This window comes from Chaetodon trifascialis, chromosome 20 (genome assembly GCF_039877785.1).
Source record: "Chaetodon trifascialis isolate fChaTrf1 chromosome 20, fChaTrf1.hap1, whole genome shotgun sequence".
Classification (NCBI taxonomy): domain Eukaryota; kingdom Metazoa; phylum Chordata; class Actinopteri; order Chaetodontiformes; family Chaetodontidae; genus Chaetodon; species Chaetodon trifascialis.
The window spans coordinates 4889237-4913697 of NC_092075.1; the positions used below are offsets into that span (position 1 = coordinate 4889237).

Below are 24461 nucleotides of genomic sequence, written 5' to 3' on the forward strand. Positions count from 1 at the left end.
CTGCGAGTGTCACGCATCACACATGCGATTACATTTACATGTACATTCTTGATGTTGTTTCTGTGCAGTAAATGCTGCGTTCAGTCTGGCTGCAACCTTATTTCAACACAAGCTAACTGACACAGGCACAAACATGCTTTACGACTTTTGTTTTGTCACTGCTTTGGTCGACTGGTGGCCGGTTAAAGATACTCAGCTGGAGTCATGATGCAAGAGTCATGTTTTTTTGCCACCGATGCATGGCCAATCGTCTACGAGCCACACATGATACACGGCCAAAACGCGGCTGATAACAGCTGATTTGTTATAGCAGTTGGTCAATTATACTGATTTGTGAGGTACTGGGATCCCCACCAAGAGGCAGCATTACTTTAGCCATAAAAATATGACATCTATTACTGTAAATTCTAAATATTTATATGAAAAAATTGAGGTGATCCATAACAGTGGTGTTACAGAGAGGAGCTTCTTCCCTCACACATGATCTTTAACTCGACTACAGCCAAGTTCAGCTTTGGTCTGTCACCAACTTGGACTCATGGAATCAACATTACCTGCAACCGCCAACATTTATTTCAGCCAACATTTATTTATTTCATATTTCGGTGCCTGCTAAAATGAAAAGCTACTTGCTGAATTAAAATAAAGCCAAAGCATTAAGACATGCCTGGTTTAACCCTGACACCTATATTTAGTGTTGGCTCACAGAGCAGAAGGGAACTGCAGGGTTGAGTGAAAATCATTGGTGGGTTCATCACCACCAGCGACAACTTCCACGAACGCTCTGCCATTTGATCCATTATTAATATCAAAATGTTTATTATAGCTACTTTAAAGTGCGTATTTGAACAAGGCAGAAATACAATCCGGACTGCTCTCGCCGAGCTAATAAAGAGGAGTTAGAGCGCGGGATCCTGTTATCAACAGCAGCACATGTCTCCATTTCAAGAAGTCTACACCCTCAGGGCTGAAAAATAGCCTCCAAAGAGAATGCAGAGTTCTTGTGTTATGACAGGAGGGGAAAGCAGAGGAGAATTCAAGCACACACACACATATGGATACACACATACATCCTCTGTGGGCTGGTGAAATGTGCAGCAAAATCACAGGCTGTCAAGCTGTGTTTACTGTGCTCTCTCTACCTGGGGAACTATCTTCTCTCGGTCCACCCTTACTCTCATCCGCCCTCCTTCACAAATACATCTCTTTTCTGCTTTTTCCCCTCAAACGCGAGAGAACTAGAAGATGTCTTGACTGGCTGAGAGTGCTGCAAAAAGGTTCTGTCTGTCTCTGGAATATAAACTCTTAGTTAATGTCAATCAAAGCCCAAAATGCCAGAACGAAGATTTTTTTTTATTATTATTTTGTCAGAAGGCGGCTCATTAGTGGTGTATCTGACTCCCAGTCGGACAGTGAATCATGTAATGGAGGTCACAGTGGAGGCCCACCCAGGCACTTACTTTTGAGGTTTTAGGGTTTAGTCTAAAAACATGTGTTGTTGTAAGAGAGAGATGAAGAGGGAGGGAGGGAGGGAGGGAGGGAGGGAGGGAGGGAGGGAGGGAGAGCGTTTCCTTGTGTGGGTACACAGAGATTAGAATGTGTTAACACTGAACTGAGAGGACAGCACTGGACTTTTGACCTCTGAGATGCAGTATTTACTCAGCGCAGGGATGATGGGGTGATAAAGAGGTGCTGCTCCGTCTCCTTGGAGCGACTCCGTGGACACGAGGGAGTCACGGAGAAACATTTCAGCCCACAACAGCCGCTAGTGCGGATACAGTCAACAGTCACTTAACTTTCTGCTAACACCAAGGCCCTATCTAACGCTGACTGTGGACTGATATTACAAAGATCACAGCGGCCTGGATTTACACCAGGATTCAGCATTAAATCTGTGAACCTTCGTCAGTAAAAGCACAGATATTGGGAACATCAAGCAGCGCTGCCCTCCATTTAAACTGGATTTTGTTTTCCCCACAAACACCTGAATTCTATTCGGCGAATTCGGCGTCATGTTTAGTTTGGCACATGCATGCCTTTGTCTGCAGTGTGTTACGAGAAGGCAGAGGAGAGAGAGGCGGAGGAGGAGGAGGAGGAGGAAGTTTGTGTTCGTGCGACACAGCAGCAGCATTCCTGCGACGGCAGACTCACTAACTTCAATAACATTCACGAGCAGACGCACAGATATGAAGTGTGCAAGCTTGATGTCAGGTGACGTACACCAGGCCACACATGACAGCTCTTTGGATAATATTAAAAAATGAAACAAAAAATGCACAGACCCAGATTGCAAAACTAGAACAATGACTGAGATCTGATGTTCCGGCAAGTTTCAAAAGACTACAGAAGCAGGATTTGTTTTGATCTCACTCCTTGTGTTTTATTGCATATTGTAGTTATATCACACCCAGAGCCTGAAATTCCAACCTCAATATGAACTGGACTGCTTTCAAATACTTCTGGAATCACAAGGGTAACAGCGGCTAAACAAACCAAATGCATGTTGGAGAAACATTACATCATAGTTCATTTTCTGACCTCCATTGTGCATGAGCAAGTGAGAACAACTGTCACCACACAGCCAGACACTGTGTCCAAAGGAGCAGACTGTTTTCAGGCTGAGCGATGGAAGCGACTTTCTATAGATCCACCGCCCTTTCCCCAAAAACGTTCCCTGGCTCTGGTTTGTAATCTGAGTTGATATGTGTGGATTAAGCGGGATTAGCCTGCACCTGTCCCCCTGTTATTGGACTCTTTTGGGTGTTGAGAAGCACTGCGTCATCTGTCCCATCTCCATGATTCACCAGGCTGACAGCAGACAAGGACACAGACTCCAGGGATGAGACTAAAACCAGAAAGCACTCGACATTGAGATGATGCGGAGAGGTCCAGCAGTTTCACCTCTCCGCTTCATCGCTATATTAGCTGTCCCTGCTGCTCGTCTCATGTTTCTGCTTCCCATTACAGTATCTCAGAGGCAAACTGATCACATTTTCATCTCATATTACTGACAAAAGTAGACGGGAAGCAGTTTTTCTTTGTGATGTTTTAGCTAATCTCACATATTCTCCTGGCCCTTGGCCTGATTGTATATGTGGAAAATGAAGGCAAAGTGATCAAAGAATGAGGCTGCCTGTGTTGATTAGTGAAGCCTTTGGTTTACTAAAACATGACCTTAATCTCTGTGAGGATGCTCAGGCACAAACAGATCAAAGAGCTCATCTGTTTTACAGAAAACAGGGAAAGTGATTCAATTGGCAGTGAAGTTAAGGGTCCAAACTTGGCACTGTTTAGCTCTAAATCTCTCTTTTTGTCTCCATCCTGTTAATATTTAAGTAGATTCACACTTTGAGTTGCAAATCATTAATACAGACTTGTTTCCAGCCTTCCCGTGTTTACGTGTAAATATGACTTAGGCATCGGAAACTGAGTCACTCTGCTCGTCTGTGTTGTTTTGGCCGTGTTTCCCGACCGCCAGCCTTATTCCTGTCCTCACTTCCCATCATCAGACACACACACGCATGCACGCGCGCACACTCATGCGAAGATCTGGCTACATCATTAACAACCTGACAAAATCTAAGCATGACGCGGCAGCACGGATCAAAAGTGTTTCTTGGTAATGACCCATTGAGAATATGATTATGTGCAATAACTGTCAGTGGTAATGCATTATTGAGCTGTTATTGAGTAGTTCAAACACTTTCTTGCAAGCTGCTTGCAGTAACTCTTTCTTTACTGTTGTGATATTTCATGGTTAGGCGTTACTTTGCCTGTGTGGCGTATAGTCGGTGGAACAGTCAGAGTAGTAAGAGCCAAAGTCTGTCAGCGAACATGCATTTAAAGGGCCGGAAAATCAAGGAAAGCATTTTTGTGCCTTTGGTGTCCAAAGCTTACGTCGTTGGGCAGATAGTGCCGGGCTTATTAGACAGTATTACTGTTGGACCGTGCTATTGTTTTCTGTAACTTCTCTGTCTCAGCACTAAACTTCCTCTGCTAAAGTTCCTTTCAATTTTTCCTTCCCCTCGCTGTAATTTTTCCTTCTGTTTGTTTTGTTTAGTTCTTCCTTGTTTTCAGAGACTGCAGCCGTTGTGGATGTGGATCTGTAAAGCCAATTTAGAGACTAAATGTGATATTGAGCTAACACAAAGTCTCGACCTGACTTGTGCTGCCGCTGCAGCTGCTGCTTCATTTTGATGTTTTATTCATGTAAGAGATGTTTCAGCAGCTAAGTCTTGCACTTTTAGAGGAATAGTAAGACATTTGGGGAAATATGCTTATTGACTGTCAGACAGTCTTTTTTTAAGAAGGTTGTTGATGTTCAGATTCTTCTCTTGGTCCACTAGCGGTCCGTTCTGTGTGTGCGCTAAAACAAAATCCAGTTTCAGTGCACAGCCCCAGCTCTGTTATGGAGAAACCAATGAAACTGTCTGGGACAAAGCTTCCTTAAATTCACTAACGTTTGTTTTCAGACTTTTAAAAACAGATTTGGTGCTGGTAAGTGGATTTTGCTGCCTTTGAACGTCCCCACGCTGTCTTCCAGCCTTTAAGCTAAGCTAACAGGCTGCAGGCTCTAGCTTCAGACTGAACAGGGAAAAGTTAGGAGAGGTGTTAATCTTCTCATCTGACTCAAAAAGCAAATAAGTTTAGGATTAAATTGCTGGAAATGCATATAACCTTTAGTTTAAGCTGATGGTTAAGATTACTTGATGGTTATGTTTAGGTGTTAGCAAGTGTTTAAGAACAAGAAGTGAGATGGAAGAAAGGGAATGAATGTGACCAATGGATGCCTTCAAAAGCACAGTAAGAAAAGTGTGCGTGTGCGTGTGTGTGTGTGTGTGTGTGTGTGTGTGTGTGTGTGTGTGTGTGTGTGTGTGTGTGTGTGTGTGTGTGGATGTTTACACATTTGTAACACAGTTGCCAGCTGGTGTTTATGTGAGCTCTTGCCAGCTTTTAAGTGAACACACGGGTCAGCAGGAATATAGTGAGATCAATGGAATGAAACGAAGAATGACAAGTTATTCCTGCAAGGGAACAAGCAGCGGGGTGGGGTGATGCACCTGGAGGCAACCCCCCCACACACAAACTTCACACACTCCCGACAGGAGCTCGACTGAATACACAATCTGCCCAACGTGAGGCAAGAAATGAGAGGCAGAAACTCAACTTTGATAAAACCGTCCACTTTTTCAGAGACCTCATTTTTCCTCCAAAATTTCTCCCTCTGAAGAGATAAAAAGTTTACTCGAGCCAAGACGACTTTCTATGGAGACTCCTTTATAATGACAGCTGTTATGTGTTACACAAAAGCGACAGCCGATGAATTCTGCTCTGAAATATATGATTCCATTCAATGGACAATTGCTAGCAACAAGAGTTTCAAAATACGCCGGCATAACGCGTCGGATCAGACAATGGCGCTCTCTCTTCCTCTGCCCGTCTCTCTCTGAGATAAGCACTAAGTTTCTATGTAAATGTCACCAACCCCGGTGAAAGAGGGGGAAACAGATCCAGAGCGATGTGAGTGTGAAGTGAACTGATATAAGATTTTCCATTCAGTGATGATGACGCACTGACATGCACACACACACATACACGCTGAGAAAACAATAACACATGAGCTCATGCGACTGCCACCTGGATGTGTCCCAGTGACAGGCGAGAGGGGCTACAGTAACTTCCTCGAGATAAAACTCACTGTTTACTGCTGCGACGTGGACAGAAACACCACTTTTACACTGCGCCGCGGAGCTCCTGGAATGAGACGCATTTCAGCGATATCACATCATCTCGCTCCAGGCGCACAGAAATGTTTACTGAGAAAAGTTTATTTTTCTCCTCACAAACTTTATTTCAACAAATTAGAGCAAAAATACACAGTTGAAGGGTGGGAAATGATCAAATCTTCTCAGTAACTCCATACTGCAGTGCTAATGTACAGTATATACAGTACACTTCTGGATATTAGAAATACCAGATGGCAATGTCTATTTTTGGTTAATCAAGTGAATCTAACAGCTGACAAATCAAAGTACTATATTGTAGCAAAAATCCTGTAAAATAACTACAGCTTTAAAGCAGTCCAGTCTGATTTGCAACATGAAGTGCAACTGAATGCACTTCAGCAACCAGTTACTGTTAACTGCCTGAATTCCCCTGAAAAAATAACATTTCTTGGCGATGATTATGTTTAAACATATTTTTATCTTCGCACATTTTTGCAAACATGTTCCCTGTTTGCACATCCAGCAGATCCAGAGCGACACCAGCATCATTCGGAGCCCTGTTTCTCCCCAGCTGGTGAATGTGAGGCTCTACCCTTTTCTCTGTTTTGGTCTCCACCAACTCAAGAAACCCATCTGTGGGTGAAGACAGGCGTTGCTGCTGGAAACCAGCCTGATCAGAACACAGAGAGTGAACCAAAACTGTAAAGTAAAACCCCTAAAACCGAAACAATGACGTCCAACGTGCTGCGGAGAGCTGCGTGACTGAGATAATGCTCTGTGGGTTCACAGCCATGAGCAGCTCCATTCACATCGAGCAGTCATGTGATCCGCTGCTCATTTAAAAATACTGCCCATGATGCAAATCCAAACACAGCTGCTCGAACTCTCTATTCAGCTTTCACAATCACTTTGCCTACAGACTCATCACGAGAGTCACGAGATTAGATCAAGTGACCAATTAATGACTTCTGCCAATGGAGCCACATTATAATCTACAGATTGAACTGATTTATGATGATTTCTGTAGTACAAATTCAAAAATCAAACCTTGCATTGCTCTCGAGAGCCCTGAGTGACCTTTTGCTTCATCTGGGAGTGACCTCAACCTCCGCCCTGTCTGTGCGTCACAGCGGTAATGTGTAGTGTGTAGAGGTTTTCTGGCGAGTGGAGCTTGCACTTAGCCACAGAGATCAAGGCAGAGTGTGTTTGCGTGTGTCTTTGTACATAAGCTGAACTGTGTGTGTGCGTGTGTGTGTGTGCGTGTGTGTGTGTGTGTGTGTGTGTGAACTGAATGATACAGAGGGGAGACTTCAAAGCACCGCTTTCATCAGCTGGAGAAGCAAAGTAAAGACGTACAAACCTACACACTCCGTCTCTCATGGCTGTGTCTCTAACTGTCTCTTACTATGGACGACTAACTACACTCACTCATGATGCCAGATATTTTTAAAAGAATACAAGTAAGGGTCAGTTTGAGCAGAAAGTGAGAGAAAGCGAGCCTGACGTCTGCCTCGCTGCGCTTTTGTCTTGAGAAAGTTTGCATCATATTCACGCCAGCAGAGCAACAGATACGCAACAGTTTTCAGCTTAATATCTCGGCTGGCAAGTTACAGCAGTTCACATGGAATAAAATCAATAGGTTGAAGATTTCAGAAATACTTCTTTTCTCTCGATTCGAGCTAAGCCTTGGAGGCAGACTTATCTCTATAACCTTGCAGTTCAAACACTGCCTCCAGCAGTAAGTGCATGAGCACTGAGAGGCAGAAAAGCACCAAAGTGAAGAAACAGTGCTCGAGGACACGAACCAACAGAGAGAGCGGTGCAAAAAACTCATTTAGGGTGCTTTCACACCTAACCTGTTCGGTTCAGCTGAAATGAATTCAGGTCCGTTTGCGCGGTTAGCACGGTTCATTTGGGCTGATGTGAAAGCTGTCAGGCGAACGCTGATGTGGGCCGAACAGTTGAACCGTTTGAAAAGGCGGGTCTGCGTCCGCTGTCAGGCGGGTTGGCAAACAAGCCGACCACGGGATTCTGTGATAGCAAATATGTGATTTTAGCATGATTTCAAAATCCTTCTGCGGATGATTAAATCTGTCCAGGAAGTGATTCTGTAATTGATCTGTACGAGCCATGCAAATCATTTGGAAACCACAGCAACATGCCTGCACGTCAGGTATTTTCCCTGATTAAAAGGCTCAAAAGCTGTTAAAATTACAGCGGTTTTATCTAATTTTGCACACTTTTTCAGTTCATTAGGTCCTTTAAAACGTGTCTGACAGTGAGCCCACGGTAATAACCTCTTTTTGTCCTGTCTCTACCTTGAAGTCATTTGTAAGATGCAGTCGATTTGCACTCTAACAATACCAACAATTCTCAAAATTATTTCTTGGTGAGCTGTCCAAAGAGCATGAATGTGCACATCAGAAGCACTAAAACGCTGCATAAACTTATCTCAGTCACTGGAATTTGATTTCCCTCGTGGCTACTGATGAAGCAGGATGATAATGGCCAAGCCTGCCCATCTCGTGTTCGCCTCTTTGCTTGCTAGTAAAAAGTCGGTGTGAACAGAAAGCAAACCAGAAGCAAACTCATTTCCCCCCTGGTCAAATGAACCAAAGGGCAGGTGTGAAAGCACCCTTGAACTGTTTCTTGGTTGCTAAGAACACAAATATTCGCAGGTCTGAACAGGATGGAGCTCAGCAAGCCGACACCGAGCTGTGAGCTGTCAGGTGTTCGTGGTGCCGTATGAGAGTAGCATTACCTCGTGAATAGTGACGCCAAACTGTCATCTCACTCATGAGCGCACACGAGCAAGAAGTGTTGGCACAGGTTCTAAAAATAATGTGTAAAAGTACTCTCACATGAACAGTAAAACAGAAAAACCTTAGAAAGGGGGAACTGCCTCTTCTCATGTTGCTTTCATAGGATGAAGCCTTCATGTGTAAACAGAAATGCTCTTTAAAAACCCAATCACCACCACAGATGTGCGCTCGCTAATGAGAATCTGAACCCCTGACCCTGTCCATGTGATTACTGGTCTGTTAGTGAGCTACAGAATCTGTCACTTTTAGCGAGCTGTAGAAATAAAGTTAGAAAACTGCTGCATGGTAAACTTTCTTAGCAGCTGCAGTAGCACAGTATTTATTACCCCTGCTGGCAGACGGCCTGGTGCGGCTGCGGGACCGGCTTCGCTGACGTTGCAGTCGGGATTTGCCCAAGAATCTGTAGTAGTACGAGGGTCTCCCAGACCCCTTCCTGGTGACCCCAGCCATGGTGCTAGTTTCCCTTCTGGAGCCCACCAAGAACAAAGATATCTCAGCACTGCAGGGCTGAACACAAGTCCTCCTGAATCTGGTATCAGTGCAGATAAACTCCCAGCAAACTTCTCATGGAGTGCAACTCCTTTTATCGCAAACTGCACTTCAGAGTCTCCTTGAACACATTCGCGTCCTCGTGGATTGCGTCGTTGATCAAATCCAATCCATTGTGAAACCACCCAGCATCCACTTCAGTTCTTCTGCTTGTGTCCTGTCCCACAAGCTCAGACTTCTGCTCCACCTTTGAACACTCCCCCTCAAAGTTTCCCACAGCGAGATCCCAGAGGCTTGATGTCCGGAATACTGTGTGAGTGTGTATCCTGAATGACAGGAAAGCTGCTCCTGCTCCCAGTGCCAGAGTGCACTAAAGGAATTTTATGGACGGCCAGAAAGCCAGTCCCTCTGTTTCATAACGCAGTAAAGGAGTCTCTTGTAACTCAGTTATATACATCCAAAACCCTATCTGCAACTCTTTGTGAGTGTGTGCAACAGACAGAGAGAGAGAGAGGGTATGCTTTGTGGTTGAGAACAACAGGAGAAAACTTTGGGCTACACAGAAAACAGGCCTAGACAAAGGCTTCAGTGGAATGGAGTAAACAAGACAGCTATCAGATTACAGACTGCTTTCCTTCTCTCCATCAACCAGGCTAATCTGTTGCAGACTCACAGATAAGACAACATCTGGTGCAGTAAACAAGTCTGACTTGCAAAAAATATCACCACCCCCAGCTGTGGGTGACTCCTGATCCAGACGCAGTCTCAGTCACGTTCCTGGTTTTACGACAGAGCCACTTTAATTTGCCTCCCTAGGCAAGAAAGGCATGGCAGGGAGTGACAGCCTATCAGAAGCAGATGTAAATAGGCTGTTAAGACCGTCAAAGAGCCAATCAGAGTGTGCCCTGCAGGAGAGGGTCAGGCAGATGGACCATAGTCCACAATTAGACATAATGACACACATGCACAATTGCAAGGATGCAAAAAGGTGTAACTTTAAGAACTGTGTGCGATTAGCATACCGCTGCTGATATCTGATGTTTTTTTAATGATATAATGTGACTTTCTAGGACACAAAATGTCTCAACAGAACATAAAATCAAAGGTAAAGGTTAAAGAAACAACTATACTGTGCTGTAAATGCTGATCCACGATCAAAAACATACAAAGTAGTCACAAATCCACGCGATAACAAACAGAATAAAAGCACAAATGTCAACTTCTTTGCAACCAATGTCTCCCACAGTCCCAAGTAATCAACCTAATCAAAGCCTTCCTCTCATACTCTCCCTCTGCAATACCTTTCCCTCCCTCTACAGCTGCTCAGTTGCTCACTGCGATGCTGCTTGTTACTAGTGAGAGCCATGAGGACCATAACGCTGCACGCTGTGTGGAGCTTTTGTCATTAGCTCAGCCCATAAACTCACAACCACAGAATGCAGCAGTGTGTATAGGGGTCTGTATGTCTCGAACATAGGTTTGACTGTTCCCCCGGTCCCACAGAGAGCATTTAACAGGACCATTAGTCGTATACATCACTCGAGAGTGAGCCAGGGCCTCGTGCTGTGCAGCGGAGGGAATGTAAAGGCCTTCAGGCTTCACATTACTGCCGCAGGGCTCATGAAACACCCCAAAGACATGGCTAGCATGCTCTCTCCTCATGGACAAACCAGTGATACACAAACAGCATGTCTAGGTTTTAAGACCTCGCCTGTCATGCCACATAATTACAGACAAATTAGGCTTACAACTGAACTCACATGGCTGACAGTAACTCCAATTCATGCTGACAAAGGAGACACGTGTGAGGCCAGGCTACTGCTTTTCATTACAAAGCTGACTGATTTGTCTTGCCTGCATAATAGTCACTGTGGGAATAGGTACCTACAATGAGTTCTTGTTCGACAGGCCAGGAGCCTACAGACAGGCGGCCCAGTGAACCAGGGTCATGCAGAGTTCGTGTGCTGCTGTTGGCTTCCTCTGGTTCGACCACAAAGACACCAGTGAGCAGTAAAAGGGTCAATAACAGGTCGGGAATAAAGGTGAAATAAACCACCAGCTTTTGTTCTAATGTGCATGCCAGCTGGCAACTCTTGCTGTTTGGCTTATGACCCAAATGTGCATCATCAGCAATTCCCCAAATTGGTCTGTCATGCTGAGTATCAGCTACATTAAAAGATGATTACAAATAGGACAGCGCTGAAAAGAGCAAAGCTTTAAATGTGAAACAAGTCCGAAATAAGGCTGGAAGTCAGATTTGGTTCTACAGAATAGTTGTATACATCGAGGTAAAATGCTAACAGTAAAATGCTAAAGCTTGTTAGCCTTTTGTCTCTTATCACATGAGTTTACAACTGGGGAAGAGGAGGTCTTGTGATGTTCTATATTTCTCTTTGAGTCAGCAAGTCTGACGAAAAGACCAAAACCAACCATCAGCTGATGAAATAACAAGTATTTTCTGTGGTGCCAAAGCCCAACAGAGATCAGTCCTCTGTGCCGCTATGGTTGTCCAAAAACTATAAAAAAAAAAACAAAACACATCAGTGAGCAACACTTTTACAGTTCCTCTGCACAGTTCCTTTATTACTATAAACAGGAGCATTGTAGTTTATTTTGAGCCAATCCCACAAACACTGGCCTGTCATTTATCCTCTCTCAAGTACCAATGCATATTCATCCGCCACTGAAAATAGGCCGTAACAAATGCACTTTTCCGTACACAAAAACATTGAATATCCTTTATGTCGCACATGGTGCTGTGTATTTTTACTTGAATGCACGTTCTACTTGCATACTTAAATGGGTTAGAAGTTTCTTTACATACTTGGATGGCATTACTTCACACCAGGCGTTTCTACAAGGTATTTAATAGTCCACTTTCCAGGTACTCCGCGAACTGAATTGTTTATTCGTGACAGCAGAGTGAAAACAAAGCCTTGAATACAACTTGAATATAAAATATATCAAGATGAATGCAGTAGACAAACACTGAGTGTGGCGTCTGCAAGTGTTTTTATGCCTGTGTCCTTACTCCCTGTCCTTCCTCCTGTATGACCAGAACACCCAGCATACAATAAAACAAAGGACAAGTGTTAAGGTGCGTTGCGGCATAAACGACTAAATGATTCTTTGTCAAACAAAAAATCCTTTGGAGAGAAAATATGTATGCTGTCAGCCTCTTGAGAGCAGAAAGGACCTGGCAGATGGAGAGTGTGAATAGAACCACCCATCACATCAGGAACCACAGGTTAAAATAAAAATGTCTTACCTGTTTAAGAGAACAATAAAAGGACGAGTCAAATCCACATGGCATCAAACGAAAAAGAAAAAGCAAAAATAAGTGTTAGACCAGCACTCTTAACTTCTCAATAGCCTGTGTCCAAGGTTGACTTGAAAGAGTTCAATGTGTGCCGCACAGAAGACTTAAACCAACTCTAAGTTTAAGATGGTTGTTTGAGAGCAGTGACATTAAATCTACTGTGTGCATGTGAGCACATTTTGATGAAGTTCAGAGAGTTCAGACATTATATACTTCTTTAACTCACACTCAGTGCTGTGCCACTTTTCTCCACAAACTTCAGTCAATTACACACAAACACACGCACAAATACTCAAATTAAAAGACGATGGAGACAACAAAAGGACATCAAATTCATTAACATGTTGCTGCGAATGAAAACGTCCCAAAGCCGAGAAAGTCACTGAACCTTTGAAGCTCGGAAACATTACCGAGGGATGCTGGAGAAGCATTCAGCTGATGGTTCAGAGCAAACAATAAGATGAATAAAGAAGCATCGATTGTTAACACAACTCACTCTACTGTCTCCACAGGGAGAGCGAGTCCCACACAAAAAGATGCACACATCGGCCATTACAACTGAAATATAGCCGGCCATTAGAGCAAAACACCTCGGAGGGAGTCACAGGGATTAGACAGCTCTGAAATAACAGAGCAGACCAGCGTGTGATCAGCAACCATAAAGACTCGAGGACTGAGAGTCTGGGCAAAACTTCACCTGGAAATGACAAAGCATATTAGTATGGATTACGAGCAGTGGACACGACAAAATTGATCACTGCTGCTGCTTGAATCTCCCTGGGCAGATGATAGTTCACCCTCTAAAAGACAACTTGACTTAATTATATATAATAAAGTCACCACTGCTTTGGTGTAAACAGCAGTAAAGTCTTTCAGATGGCAGACAGAAGAGAGAGAGCACTCTTTGGCTTTCCCTCTGCCTCTCAGATGGGTACTGAACTGGTGGTGCTGCTGAACTGTGCTGCATTATGTTATTCTGCCCATCATCCCTGATAGAAAACACCTGTTAGTGCATCACTGTAAAATTCAAGAGCACTTCAAACTGCAGCCTCCAAAATGACCATCAACACCTCAAACAGTATCAACAAAAACTGAACATTACAACCGTCATGACGGTAGGATTTAAGCAGGATTCTTGTTTTAGACTCACTTTAAGCTAGGCGTACCAAACAATCTGGCAGCTAAGTATATGTGGTGGATAGGGATATACTGAAGATAGATTATTTTCTTATTCTTATTATCTCAATCATTCACAAAAGTGATAAAAATGATCATTAAATGTTCCTTAAGTCATAAAATTGCTTGTTTTGTCCCACAAACTGTCCAAAATCATCACATACATTCAAATTAACGTCAAGCAAAACAAAGATAAACGGCACGTCCTCACAAATGACAAGCTTTTCTGTACGAAAAATGGCCAATTATCGTGCAAACTATTAACGTAATTCACCTGAGTCACTATCTTAAAACGCAAGGGCAGACTTTGATAATGGTGAACACATTTGCAGTACATGTGGGACATTCTGGAGAACGAGCCACGTCAGATCAAAGCTGTACCAACACTGACCCCTTCTGGAGAACACACCAATGCACAACTGATAGTAACAGCACTCGGTTATGACCCTTCAAAAGTGCCCTGGACGCCTTTGACAGATGCAGACGTGTGAAAAGCACAGTGGGAATGATCCTGGATTGTCATCAAACGGGCCATTAATCACTGAAACATGCTGCACACACACTGAAAGTCCTTTAGAAAACCAACATGGCTACGACTGCACTGCACCAGATCATTTTCTCCACTTAAAGTTCTTGTTGTGGTTGGTTATACAACAACGCAGTGAGCAAGACAGAGAGCAGATAGAGGTAATCACATGCTTTTATAGTGTATATATTGTTGTGGTCCACTTTGATATCTCATGCTGGCAGGCAGCCCACTCTGACATCTTCATAGTGCCGTCCAATCAACTCCTAATCTGAATTAATCCACAAAAAATTTGGCGGAGAAAGGACAAGCAGATGGACAGAGGAATCATCGACCCCTCTCTAATAACAGATAAAAGAGGAGCGCGTCTGTTCTCCAGCAAATGTTTTCAGCACAAAGAAAGTGGAGTGTTTGAGTGGATTAAAGGGATGTCCGTAAGAAGATCAAAGCCCATCTGAAATCTCCGGCCAGCTCGAGTGACATTTAACGAACACAAAGACGCTGCGCGCAGAAACGCACTTATTTCAAGAGTGTTTCTATGGAAAAAAAAGCACTAATCTGACTTTTAGACAAAAACACTGCAGTAAGATTAAACCCTTAAAGCATGAAAACAAGGCTTTGTTCCTCCCTCATCGCTCGTGTTTCTGCTGTCCTGTTTGTTTCTCTCTGCGTCTCTGGGTCTGTCTGTTTCGATCAGGGCACGGCGGCCTGGTTTCCTCTTCCTGCCTGCTCACCTGAGCACCTGCTGCCAATCATCAATTACACCTGTAGCCTGCAGTGTATCGACCACGGTCTGTCCCTTTGCTCTTCACCAGATCACTCCGTACATCACTGTGTACAACATTCGGCCAGTCCTCCGACTTCTTTGCAATTTCCTGGTGTTGTGTTTTAACCTAATCTTACCTGTGCTGCAGGTCCTCTGTCTCCACTGCTGTCCTGGTTTGTCTGCTATGCCCTGATCTTTGTCTCCCGTGTTTCCCTGAATATTCCGACCACTGCCTGCCCTGCTCTGCTGTTTGTCTCGTCTGCTTGGGTGCAGAGTTATTACCTTAAACTAAACAAAAAGCACACAATATTATTGCTCGCCACAATAGTAATATATCCTCGTTATAGCAGTGTCTGACTTCTGGAATGAATTAAGGAGAACAACTGCTGACATTTTGATTTGTAGTAAGATATTAATGTCATTAATGGTTATTATCAGTGTCTGTACCACACAACTCCCATATCTAGAGAGCCAGTCATTAAGGTTTGGCAGCACAACAATGAATTCTTCTCTGAACACAGATTTGACCAAACTAACTAACACTCCTGCTGCTATAGTGACAGACTGGTGCCATCTATCCATGCTGTCTTTTCATCCTCATCTTATTCATGCCTCCCACTCCCTCTTGGCCCCAGAGTAAAGGCCAAATTGCAGAATGTCCCGTCCCAAGCAGAACTCATTATACAAGAGCAGAGACAGACAGAGAACAGAGGAGTCTGTGTGACACTGCTGGCCGGAGACAAACAGATACGCAAGATGGAGGAGGAGGAGGAGGAGGAGGAGGGGTGAACTCTTTTCCACGATGATTAAAAGGAATAAAGAGCACAAATAAGGAGTGAGCGAGGGAGGAGGAGATGAGAGAGGTCTTGCTAATGAAGCAACCACTTGAGATGGGCGCAGACAGACCTCTGGCAATGTTGTTCTCAAATTTTATATCAAATGTGTCACAAAGGCGCACAGTGTCGTACGCGTTCACGCACCATCACACTCAGTCACAAGCAACAGAGCAGTAAAACACTTCAAATGACAGCAGGAAAACAAGTGGTTTGGGAGAATTACTGGCTACAGTAAGACCAATTTTGGTTATTCTAAAATTAAATTATGTTAATATGTTAATAACTATGGAATCTGTTTCTGCCATCCTGCTATGTACTGCATGAGACTATACAAGCAACAAGTGGACTCTTGTTCTGTGCTAAGTATTTAAAAACATTATCTTTATCATAAAATGTCCACGTTCATGTTAAGAAAGCACACAAAAAGCATTAACTGTATGAGTTTTGGATCAGCTGAAAAAGCTCTACTTCACAATATGCTACCAACCTGCTGAACACCTCTAAGCTGAGTATCACTTGCTATCTTATAGCTGCTACACTATTATTTCATGGCATGCCTTTGACAGTCCAGCTATGTGGATTTCAGCCTAGCTAGCGCTCTGTACTGCAGCTGTGTACCTCTGATCTTATCTCCCTGCTCCACTGATGGGCTTCAGATCTTTTAGGCCTCCACAGACTCCCCAAAACACAATAGCAAGGCTCACACCAGAAGGAGAATCCTATGAGCTGCTAAGGCCATTTCTGTTTACCAAGTATCTGCTAACATCATGTAGCACCAATGCTTAGCCTAAAGTTGTTGACCAGTGCTTGTAGATAGCGTACATGCATGTGCAAAAGCTTCTTTAAGACCAAAAGTCCAATCAATTTCAATATAATTATCTGTTATTTGCAAAAATAAATTATGCATGGATCCCCATTGATCAACTTATCGCTTTGGCACTATTTCTACCTATCATGTTTAATGCCTCTCTCACACGCACACACACTGAGTGACGCTCACACACATACGCAGTGAGGCCATGTGCACTGCACATCAAAGAGACAATGTCAGGATTACAGAGTGAATAGCCCACATTCTGTTGTTGACATTTAAGCGAATGCTTACACAGGGAAATCTGTTCCAATCGATTCTCTGCAGATAAAACAAATAAACGTCAGGAGAAAAGATTCCAGGCTGCACGACGACACCCGCTCTACAGTAGCTGCACACACGCTCACATCAGCACACTCAGCTCGCCTTAGATAGATTGAGACTTCATTGATCCCACTGGGGGGGCATGAGGCTTTGCACGTGCTCATACGCGCACGCACACACACACACACACGCATGCAGTGTAAGCTCTCCACAGGTTTTCACTGTCCATCTCCTTTTAGTAATCCCGTTCTTATTTAATCTACATGGCAACTCTCCTTTAAATCCCAGGTCAAACAACACGCTTTGGGAGAGGGAGGGAAGAATAAAAGCAGAGTGTTGTTCTGTGTTAGGAGGCTTTTTAGAAACTTTCCAATATGCCATATCCCCTGAACAGTCTCTTGTCACCAGGCTGAGGATGTTTTTTGGCTGCAAAACAGAACAAAACTGACATCTGTTATTCTGTGAGGTACCGTAATTTGGATTGTCTTTTGAACAAGATGTACTGAAAACTTGGTGCCACTGTCAGCTTTGGATTTCTCAGTGTCCCAGTTTTGTCAATATGTTTTTTTTTTGTTTGTTTGTTTTTTTGACTAAACCTGCTTCCTGACAGTTTACTGCAAGCAAAGCATTAGAGTTTACACAAGGTGCTGACATACTGCACCGATAATCAATCCAAATTCTTTCTTGTAAGGTAATTGTACGGTAAGGTAAATCTGTAATAGTCGTTGCTCTGACAGGACAGGCTGTAAAAGATGCAGAAAAAAAAATTAGAGGCCAGAAAGAGCCAGGAAGCTGGTTTTATAGGTAAGGAAACATGTCATTACTGAAGTGGGACTGCAGTGCTTCACTTATCCTCCTCTTAGTTCATTCCTAAGCTTTTTATTGCTGCTTTTTATAACAGTCTCTTCTCTTTGTACATGTAAGGAAAATCACCATTTCTCATTCTTCCCCTTAATTGCTTACTTTCTTTTCTTTGCTCACTCCCATTCACACTTGCAAACTACACAACTCTAGCATAACAAAGGAAACACAGGACAATACGCAGCACGTCGGTGGCGATACGCTGACGTGGCTCTGAATGGAGTGGATTACTTAAATGCCTACTTATCTCATAATGTCTGATCTTGTGTCCTGTTATATTTAGAAATACTTTGTGTTCTTTATGTTGGAATTTATGGAATTCAGTCACAGCCCACGTAAGGGTCGCCGCTTCCCATTCAGCCACAGAGACTCCATTGTCATATGAACAATAGGCATAATTTGTTAAATGGCCATGTGAAATTTAAGTGGCCAACCGAGTGAGGATAAGGGGGGGCGACCAGGGACTTGGCAGCAATGCAGGCTTGGAAATTAATGCTACTGTAAAACTTCTCTATCCATCAACCACTGACCTTTGATATGCACAGTGCACTGACTGCAAATTGAGCCCTCACCTGCATGTACACACTCTGGCATACAAGTACCCACTTCCATCCCTCTAATTGTTGTGCCGAATGTGAGTCAATGTACTGCAAAGATTACTATGCATGAATGCACAAATGAGCAAACACAGAGGCCGGACCTTATAGAGAGGGTGCTTGAAGCGAAGGCAAACATACTCTCGCGTTGTGTCATATTGATGAAGATGGCAACTAATTAAAATAGGATTTGTGAGGTGGAGGAGACCAATGAGGTTGGGTATGGATGGGGTGGTTTTCACAGGGACTATTTCTTCAGTAGACAGTGTAACAGTGGCACTGTTTCTGGAAAGAAGTTGCTTAATTCAAGAAGAGTTTTCTAAATATCTTTTTAATACAGCACCACAAACTAAATTCCATTCACCTCCATTGCATTGGTGAAAATTCAAACCGCTAAAGACAAGCAAAAACGCCTTTGATTTGTCTATTTACTGTGAATCTGAGGAGAAAAGTTTGCCACTATTATGCTCCAAAGCTAATTAATAGTAGAAACATCTGAACTATTGCTAAAAATAAAAAAATTTACAAACAGTTTTGATGGAGAGGGACTCACCCTGAGCACAGCTACTTTGTTCCCAGTAGTTTAGCTATAAACGTGGGATCTGTGTGCAGCAGCTTACCTGTCTTATGTGCAGAAAAGCATTTAGATTAATGAGGCTAATTAAGATCACAATGATAAATCAGCAGATTAAATCAGTGGGAGTTTTCCATTCAGCCTCTGCTGTGGTTTGTGTTTTGTGCTACTTTGCAAATGTTAACATGCTAAATTAAGCTAGTGAACATGATAAATGTTATACTGGTTTATCAGCATGTTAGCATTCAGTGTGAGAATGCTAGCATGCTGATTTTAGCATGTAGCTCTCAGCACTGCTAGCATGGCCGTAGACTTAGTCTTGTTCCTACATAAACGGTTGATAATCTGCCACACATGGTAAAGTAAATATAATATAAATTTAACTATGCTTGTTAATTGTTTGTTTCGCCATAGTTCCATCATTGATCTGTACTTTGCTAGCCTGGGATTGTTTGTGTTTAGCTACAGTCAACAAACAAACAAACAAACAAATAATTTCTGGTGACAGTAAAACACAGTAACAAAGTACTTTTAAGCGTGGTTGTGCTTATTAGTTCAGTTCTGTGTTCCACAACTTAATCTTTGCTACTTACCATGTCCACCATGTGTTCCAGGGGCAGTAGGAGGGCGGTGCCCAAACACTTCCTGTATTTATACACTGGGTGACATCATCAGTGATGTCACTGGGATAGACCAAGTGTGGGGGTGGGTGGATGGGTAAATTAGGTTAAGCATGTGTCATTTATCTTGACTGTGATCAGTGTATGTATGCTTGCAATTGTGTGGTATATATTAAACGATGTGAAGCGGTTCTACTTGGACGTCAGTGAGAATGAAGAACTTAATCACTTCTCTGTTGTGAGAACAGGTACTGTAGTCACCTGCATCGTGTACGGTACAGCCCAGATTGGCTCCTGCTGATTGAAGGGGCTATTTAAGCAGTTGCTTTTTGGTTATTATGTTGTTACTATGAGCTGAGGTTTGTTCAGTTAAGCCAAGTCAACTGTTCATTTGTTTCTTTTTGTTTTGTACTTATTTTTAGTTTCACATGTCTCATGGTGGCACTAATTTATACATTGTCACAACTAGATTCATACACCAATAAAAACACCAAAATCGTTTCGTTAGGCGAATGGATTAAATTCCCTGAAATGCAGGAAGGATTTTACTGTGAAGTAGAAGCAGGAAGTGTAGACTTTGTGATCCCCTTTGGCTACCAAGAGTTAATTAATTCCTTGAACCATAAAAGTTGGTCCCACTCTATTTTTGGTGCTTGTTTTGCATCAGTGTGAAAGGCAAATTTCTAAGAGGAACAAGTGAACTGCAAGACAAAGAGGGGTTTATTTTAGTTTGGGAAAACTTCTCAGTTTTAACAACAGATCGAGGTGAGCTACACCTGTTATGTCGACACAGAGTTGGCAACAAGCTTTCTGATTTCAGTTGCTCTCTGCATGGCACGCCCCAGCTATCTCAGCCAATGGGAATCTGCAAACAAGTCTACACACCCAGACATACTCAAACACAAAGCAAGGATAAACGTCAAAACAGGCACTTAGAGTGAGTCCTGTCTGAGACTGACGGTGGCCTGCAGTGCAGTCATCCCTTTGGTCAGAACGCTTTCTCTAGCGTGGGAATCCACCTTCGAGCTATAACCAGCGATCTCACTGTCTCTCTGCAACACGCGTGCACAGACACATTGTGGGTGTGTTTGTGTGCATGTCTGTGTCCTTCCGCAGATGAAATGCCAGTTCTTAGAGAGAGGAAACAGAAGCAGATTAGGACTTCTGTGTTTGAACTTCGTGCACTTCACTCAGGAACTCAAAGTGGTACAGCCACAATGACAAAAGGTACAGCCTCTGTCTGCATGTGCGTGCGTGCGTGCAGTGCTGCTGTGTGTGTGCGGTTATTCAGAGAGATCGAGGGCAGGACACAGGAGGAGCACAGCTATCTGGGACAGTGCAGTTGGTTCCACAAAGACAGTTACAGGCAACTCAACTGTGGCTAAATGCTACACTTAAAATCAGGTTCATTATAGCCGCAGCTTTGCTTTGTGGTCAGTGATGTGTCATAGTACAGACAGGATGAGTGTGTGTGTGACTGGCTGAAGTGGGGAGTTATGTGACAGGAAGTGAGGTCAGTTGGAGGGAAGGAGGAACCTTTGGGAGTGGAGTTCATTTCCCCCTCTTTCCTGTTTTGTCTCAGCATGTTTGGCCACCTTCTTACATCATTAACATTATTTTTTTCACTCCCACAGTGTGTGTGTGTGTATGCGCGTACGTGTGTGATAAACTGAGAGCTCATAAACAGAGAACTTGAATATTATCCAGTACTTCATGATATTCCAACACTAATGGTGTGTTCAGAAAGTGTCATGAACACACAGTATCTTACACAATCCTGCTGCTAACAAGACAACACGAGAGTCACGTGTATATAGAAAAAAAAGCATCCTTGTTGTCATGGACGACAGGTAAAATAATTTAGGACAATGTCACGGAAATAAACGTAATCAAATTAAACTGTCCGTTATGTGTTCAGTCTGCCTGTTAATCAGCCTCCGGGGAAGCAGCGTCTGTGTTCTGTTCACTGTACCGACGCTCTGAGTTAGGATTCATCTCCCCAACTTTATATAAAAGTCTGTATGTAGAATATAGATTGGAGTGCAACACTTTTTTCTTCCTTTAACAATTTATTGTTTTGCTGCTGTGAAAACGCTGCAGGCCTCAGATCCGTGCAGATGAACCCTCGCTGCCCCAACAGCCTCGGATGAATATTTATAAGTTGGATAGTTGTTTCGTGGCGTCTCTGAGAGCTCAGTGACATGAGACAAGTTAGCAAGACTTTAATCTCAAGTTCAAGGAGCTTTTCATCTGTGACGCCTCATAAATTACAAAACAGTCAAAGGTGCAGTTAGGCAGCAGTAGAGCTGAAGCTGCAGCCGAACAACTCTGTCAAGCCAAGTGTAAATATATCGTCCACGCTGGGAGTTTCAGCGGTCGACCTGAGTTTTCTCAGAGCGAGTAGCAGAAGGACGAGTGCAGGGTGCTCCTTTCTGCACTCCACTTTCATTTTATTTCGACAGTCACGGCGCCGGTTCAGTGACGGGCTTTTGTCTCCACACATTTTACTGGTTACCAGTCTGTCTGAACTCTGTGATGAAAGGCTGTTTGTTTGTGCATCGACGTCAAGGCTGATTTGGAACGGAGGAGGAGGAAAATATGAAAGACCAAGACATCAGTCATCATTGGAATCGCTGTGGGACATTTCCTCACAGAATATCGTAAGTTTACAACTGAAGAGTGACGACTGTGCGACGGTTAAAATGTGTCTATGTCTGAGATCAGGGCTGGATTCCCGCGTGATCTCATGATCGCGCAATTATTTCGTGATTGCGCGAAACCAGGTGCCTCACAAGGTAATGTGACTGAGGCAGCAGGACTGTCTATCGCATTTGCACGTGATGAGAGAGTGACAGGCGGCGGCACCTCTGAGCTGCTTTGCCAACTGCCGAAAACAGAGGAGTGACAAGGAAACACGGATGAGAATGAAAGTGTGAGTACAGAGCAGGAGGCATCCCAACCAACCCAGGACGGCGGGTTGTTCTTTCTACGAGGGCGGTAATGTTAAACCATTCCTTCATTGAATTTACAGACCAATTACTGTATCATGATATATCACCATAATGTAAAATGACATACACCGTGATGCGAGATTTTGGCTGTATTGCCCACCTCTACACTTAACTCATCAAACTCACTACAGAGATTGTGGATGCTGACAACATCTCTAAAAGGAAGTCGCACAAAGCAACGGACGGACAAACGGTAAAATTATCACACAAACTGTAAACAGCCAGACGGTTTACAGAACGTCTTCCTGACTCAACTTGGACTAACCTTACGTAGCTGTTAGCACACAACGTTTTCTGTAAAATGAGAGGTTCCAAGTGCACTCGCCTTCTGTTTCACTTTCCAATAAAGTGATTTATATAACCTGGCTAAACCGGTGGCTTGTTTACAACCGTCTGGCTCGTGTTTCTTGCCCTGTCAGACTTTGCTACGATATGTTCCCAGATCAAAACAACGTGGTGAGCACACATTTGCCATAACTGACAGAAATGGTCTACAAAAATAAGATCCAAGTTCTAATAAACCACAATTATACTTTAAATGGTTGTGTGAGTGTCTTATTATACAGAATACAGTATAAACATGCATGTTCCTTCTGCTTAACGTGACTCCTTTATGAATATATGTTTGCTCTCATGTGTATCTGGATGTGTACACGCTGCAGTGTTGTTCTGCACCATGCTGTGAGTCACTCATAACAGGTCATATAAACACACACTTCTGTGTCGCTCTGTAATACTTTGAGTTGAAAAAAACAAAACAGGAAGAGGTGTGGGGGCAAACACAATAAGACGCACGTACCAGCACCTGAAGCAAATCCCTGAAAACTCACTCCAAAGTCTGTGACAGCTAAACCGCTGCTAAACTGCTAAACCAGGCAGACTGCCGGAGACCTGCAGACAGAGGCTTGATATATTTGCTCTGTTATCTCTTGCCTCATTGAAAACTCGATGGGTGGTCCAGCTCCTTGTGAATCAACACAGCAAGGCAAGATGGCACACACACAACATGAACACTAACATCACATATGCAAATCAGTGCACACAATCTCACTGAATCTCACTCCTTGTGAGACATTTACATCCTAGAATTGTCCATTCAATCATAACAGCACTGCACTAGGTAGAGAGGTAGAGCCCACATAATGTGAAAGTGGATGTGACTCATTGTCTTAGCACTTCATTTGCACATTGTTTTATTAAAATTCCACCTCATCACCATACCATCATTATGTTTTGTGACAACACTTAAAAGAGAGACACTTTATAGTAAGGGTACAAATCATGCACTTAAGTAATTCTTAACTAATCCACCACTCATAATGATTTCATGCATGAATCAATGCAGCGTGAAAGTCATTAGAACTTCATGTGATTACTTCACACTTATTAGACTCCCAGTTAAAGGACCTTAATTCACAGTTACCTCATTAATTAATGAATATGCGACCAAAATAGCTGGATTCAAGTTAGATAAAACCTTCTTTCAGACCCATGTAATTGCTCAGTCTCAGTGCCTGTTCTCATAGAGATGTGAAGGAATCAAAAGGTCATCAGATGCAGACATTTGCATGATGAACAGAAACAGATAAACACAGTTCGATGAATCCATTTTTATCCAGCTGAAATCCGGCGAACATGCTGATGTTTGAATTAACTGTGAACACAAAGTCAAAGTAACTTGACCATTTGTTGATGGTGAGCGAAAGGAATTCACGATGCATCCTGCATTAATTCACTCAGTCTTGAGTCATGTATTAAGTGTTACTTAAGTACATGATTTTTACCCCTACTATAAAGTGTAACCAGAGACAGAGAGTAGTGATGAAGTCATCCGGAGAGAAAATGCAAGAGCTGCTGAATAGACAGTGAATAATGGAACAATTCCTGGGACATTAATGAAAGCTGACATGCTAATTGTGCTGGGTTACGACAGCATTTCTCTATTTCACAGCTTGAAGAGCTACATTTAAATAAAACTAATCTAGATGAGGTACGTCAAACAAA

General features: G+C 43.1%; 1 protein-coding gene across 6 annotated transcripts in view; it reads right to left on the reverse strand.

Moving 5' to 3' along the window:
* LOC139348509 (disabled homolog 2-interacting protein-like) overlaps positions 1-24461 on the reverse strand; it is a 145878-nt gene that overhangs the window by 79679 nt on the left and 41738 nt on the right. Inside the window, exon 1 of one of the 6 annotated variants that reach the window (XM_070988696.1) lies at positions 8875-9098. The exons of 4 other annotated variants lie outside the window; for them this stretch is intronic. In XM_070988696.1, coding sequence (XP_070844797.1) covers positions 8875-8998 — 124 coding nt within the window. In that variant the 5' untranslated portion in view covers positions 8999-9098. Of the gene's footprint in view, positions 1-8874; positions 9099-24461 lie in introns of those variants that run through there. One more of the 6 variants, XM_070988690.1, reaches the window with a different exon arrangement.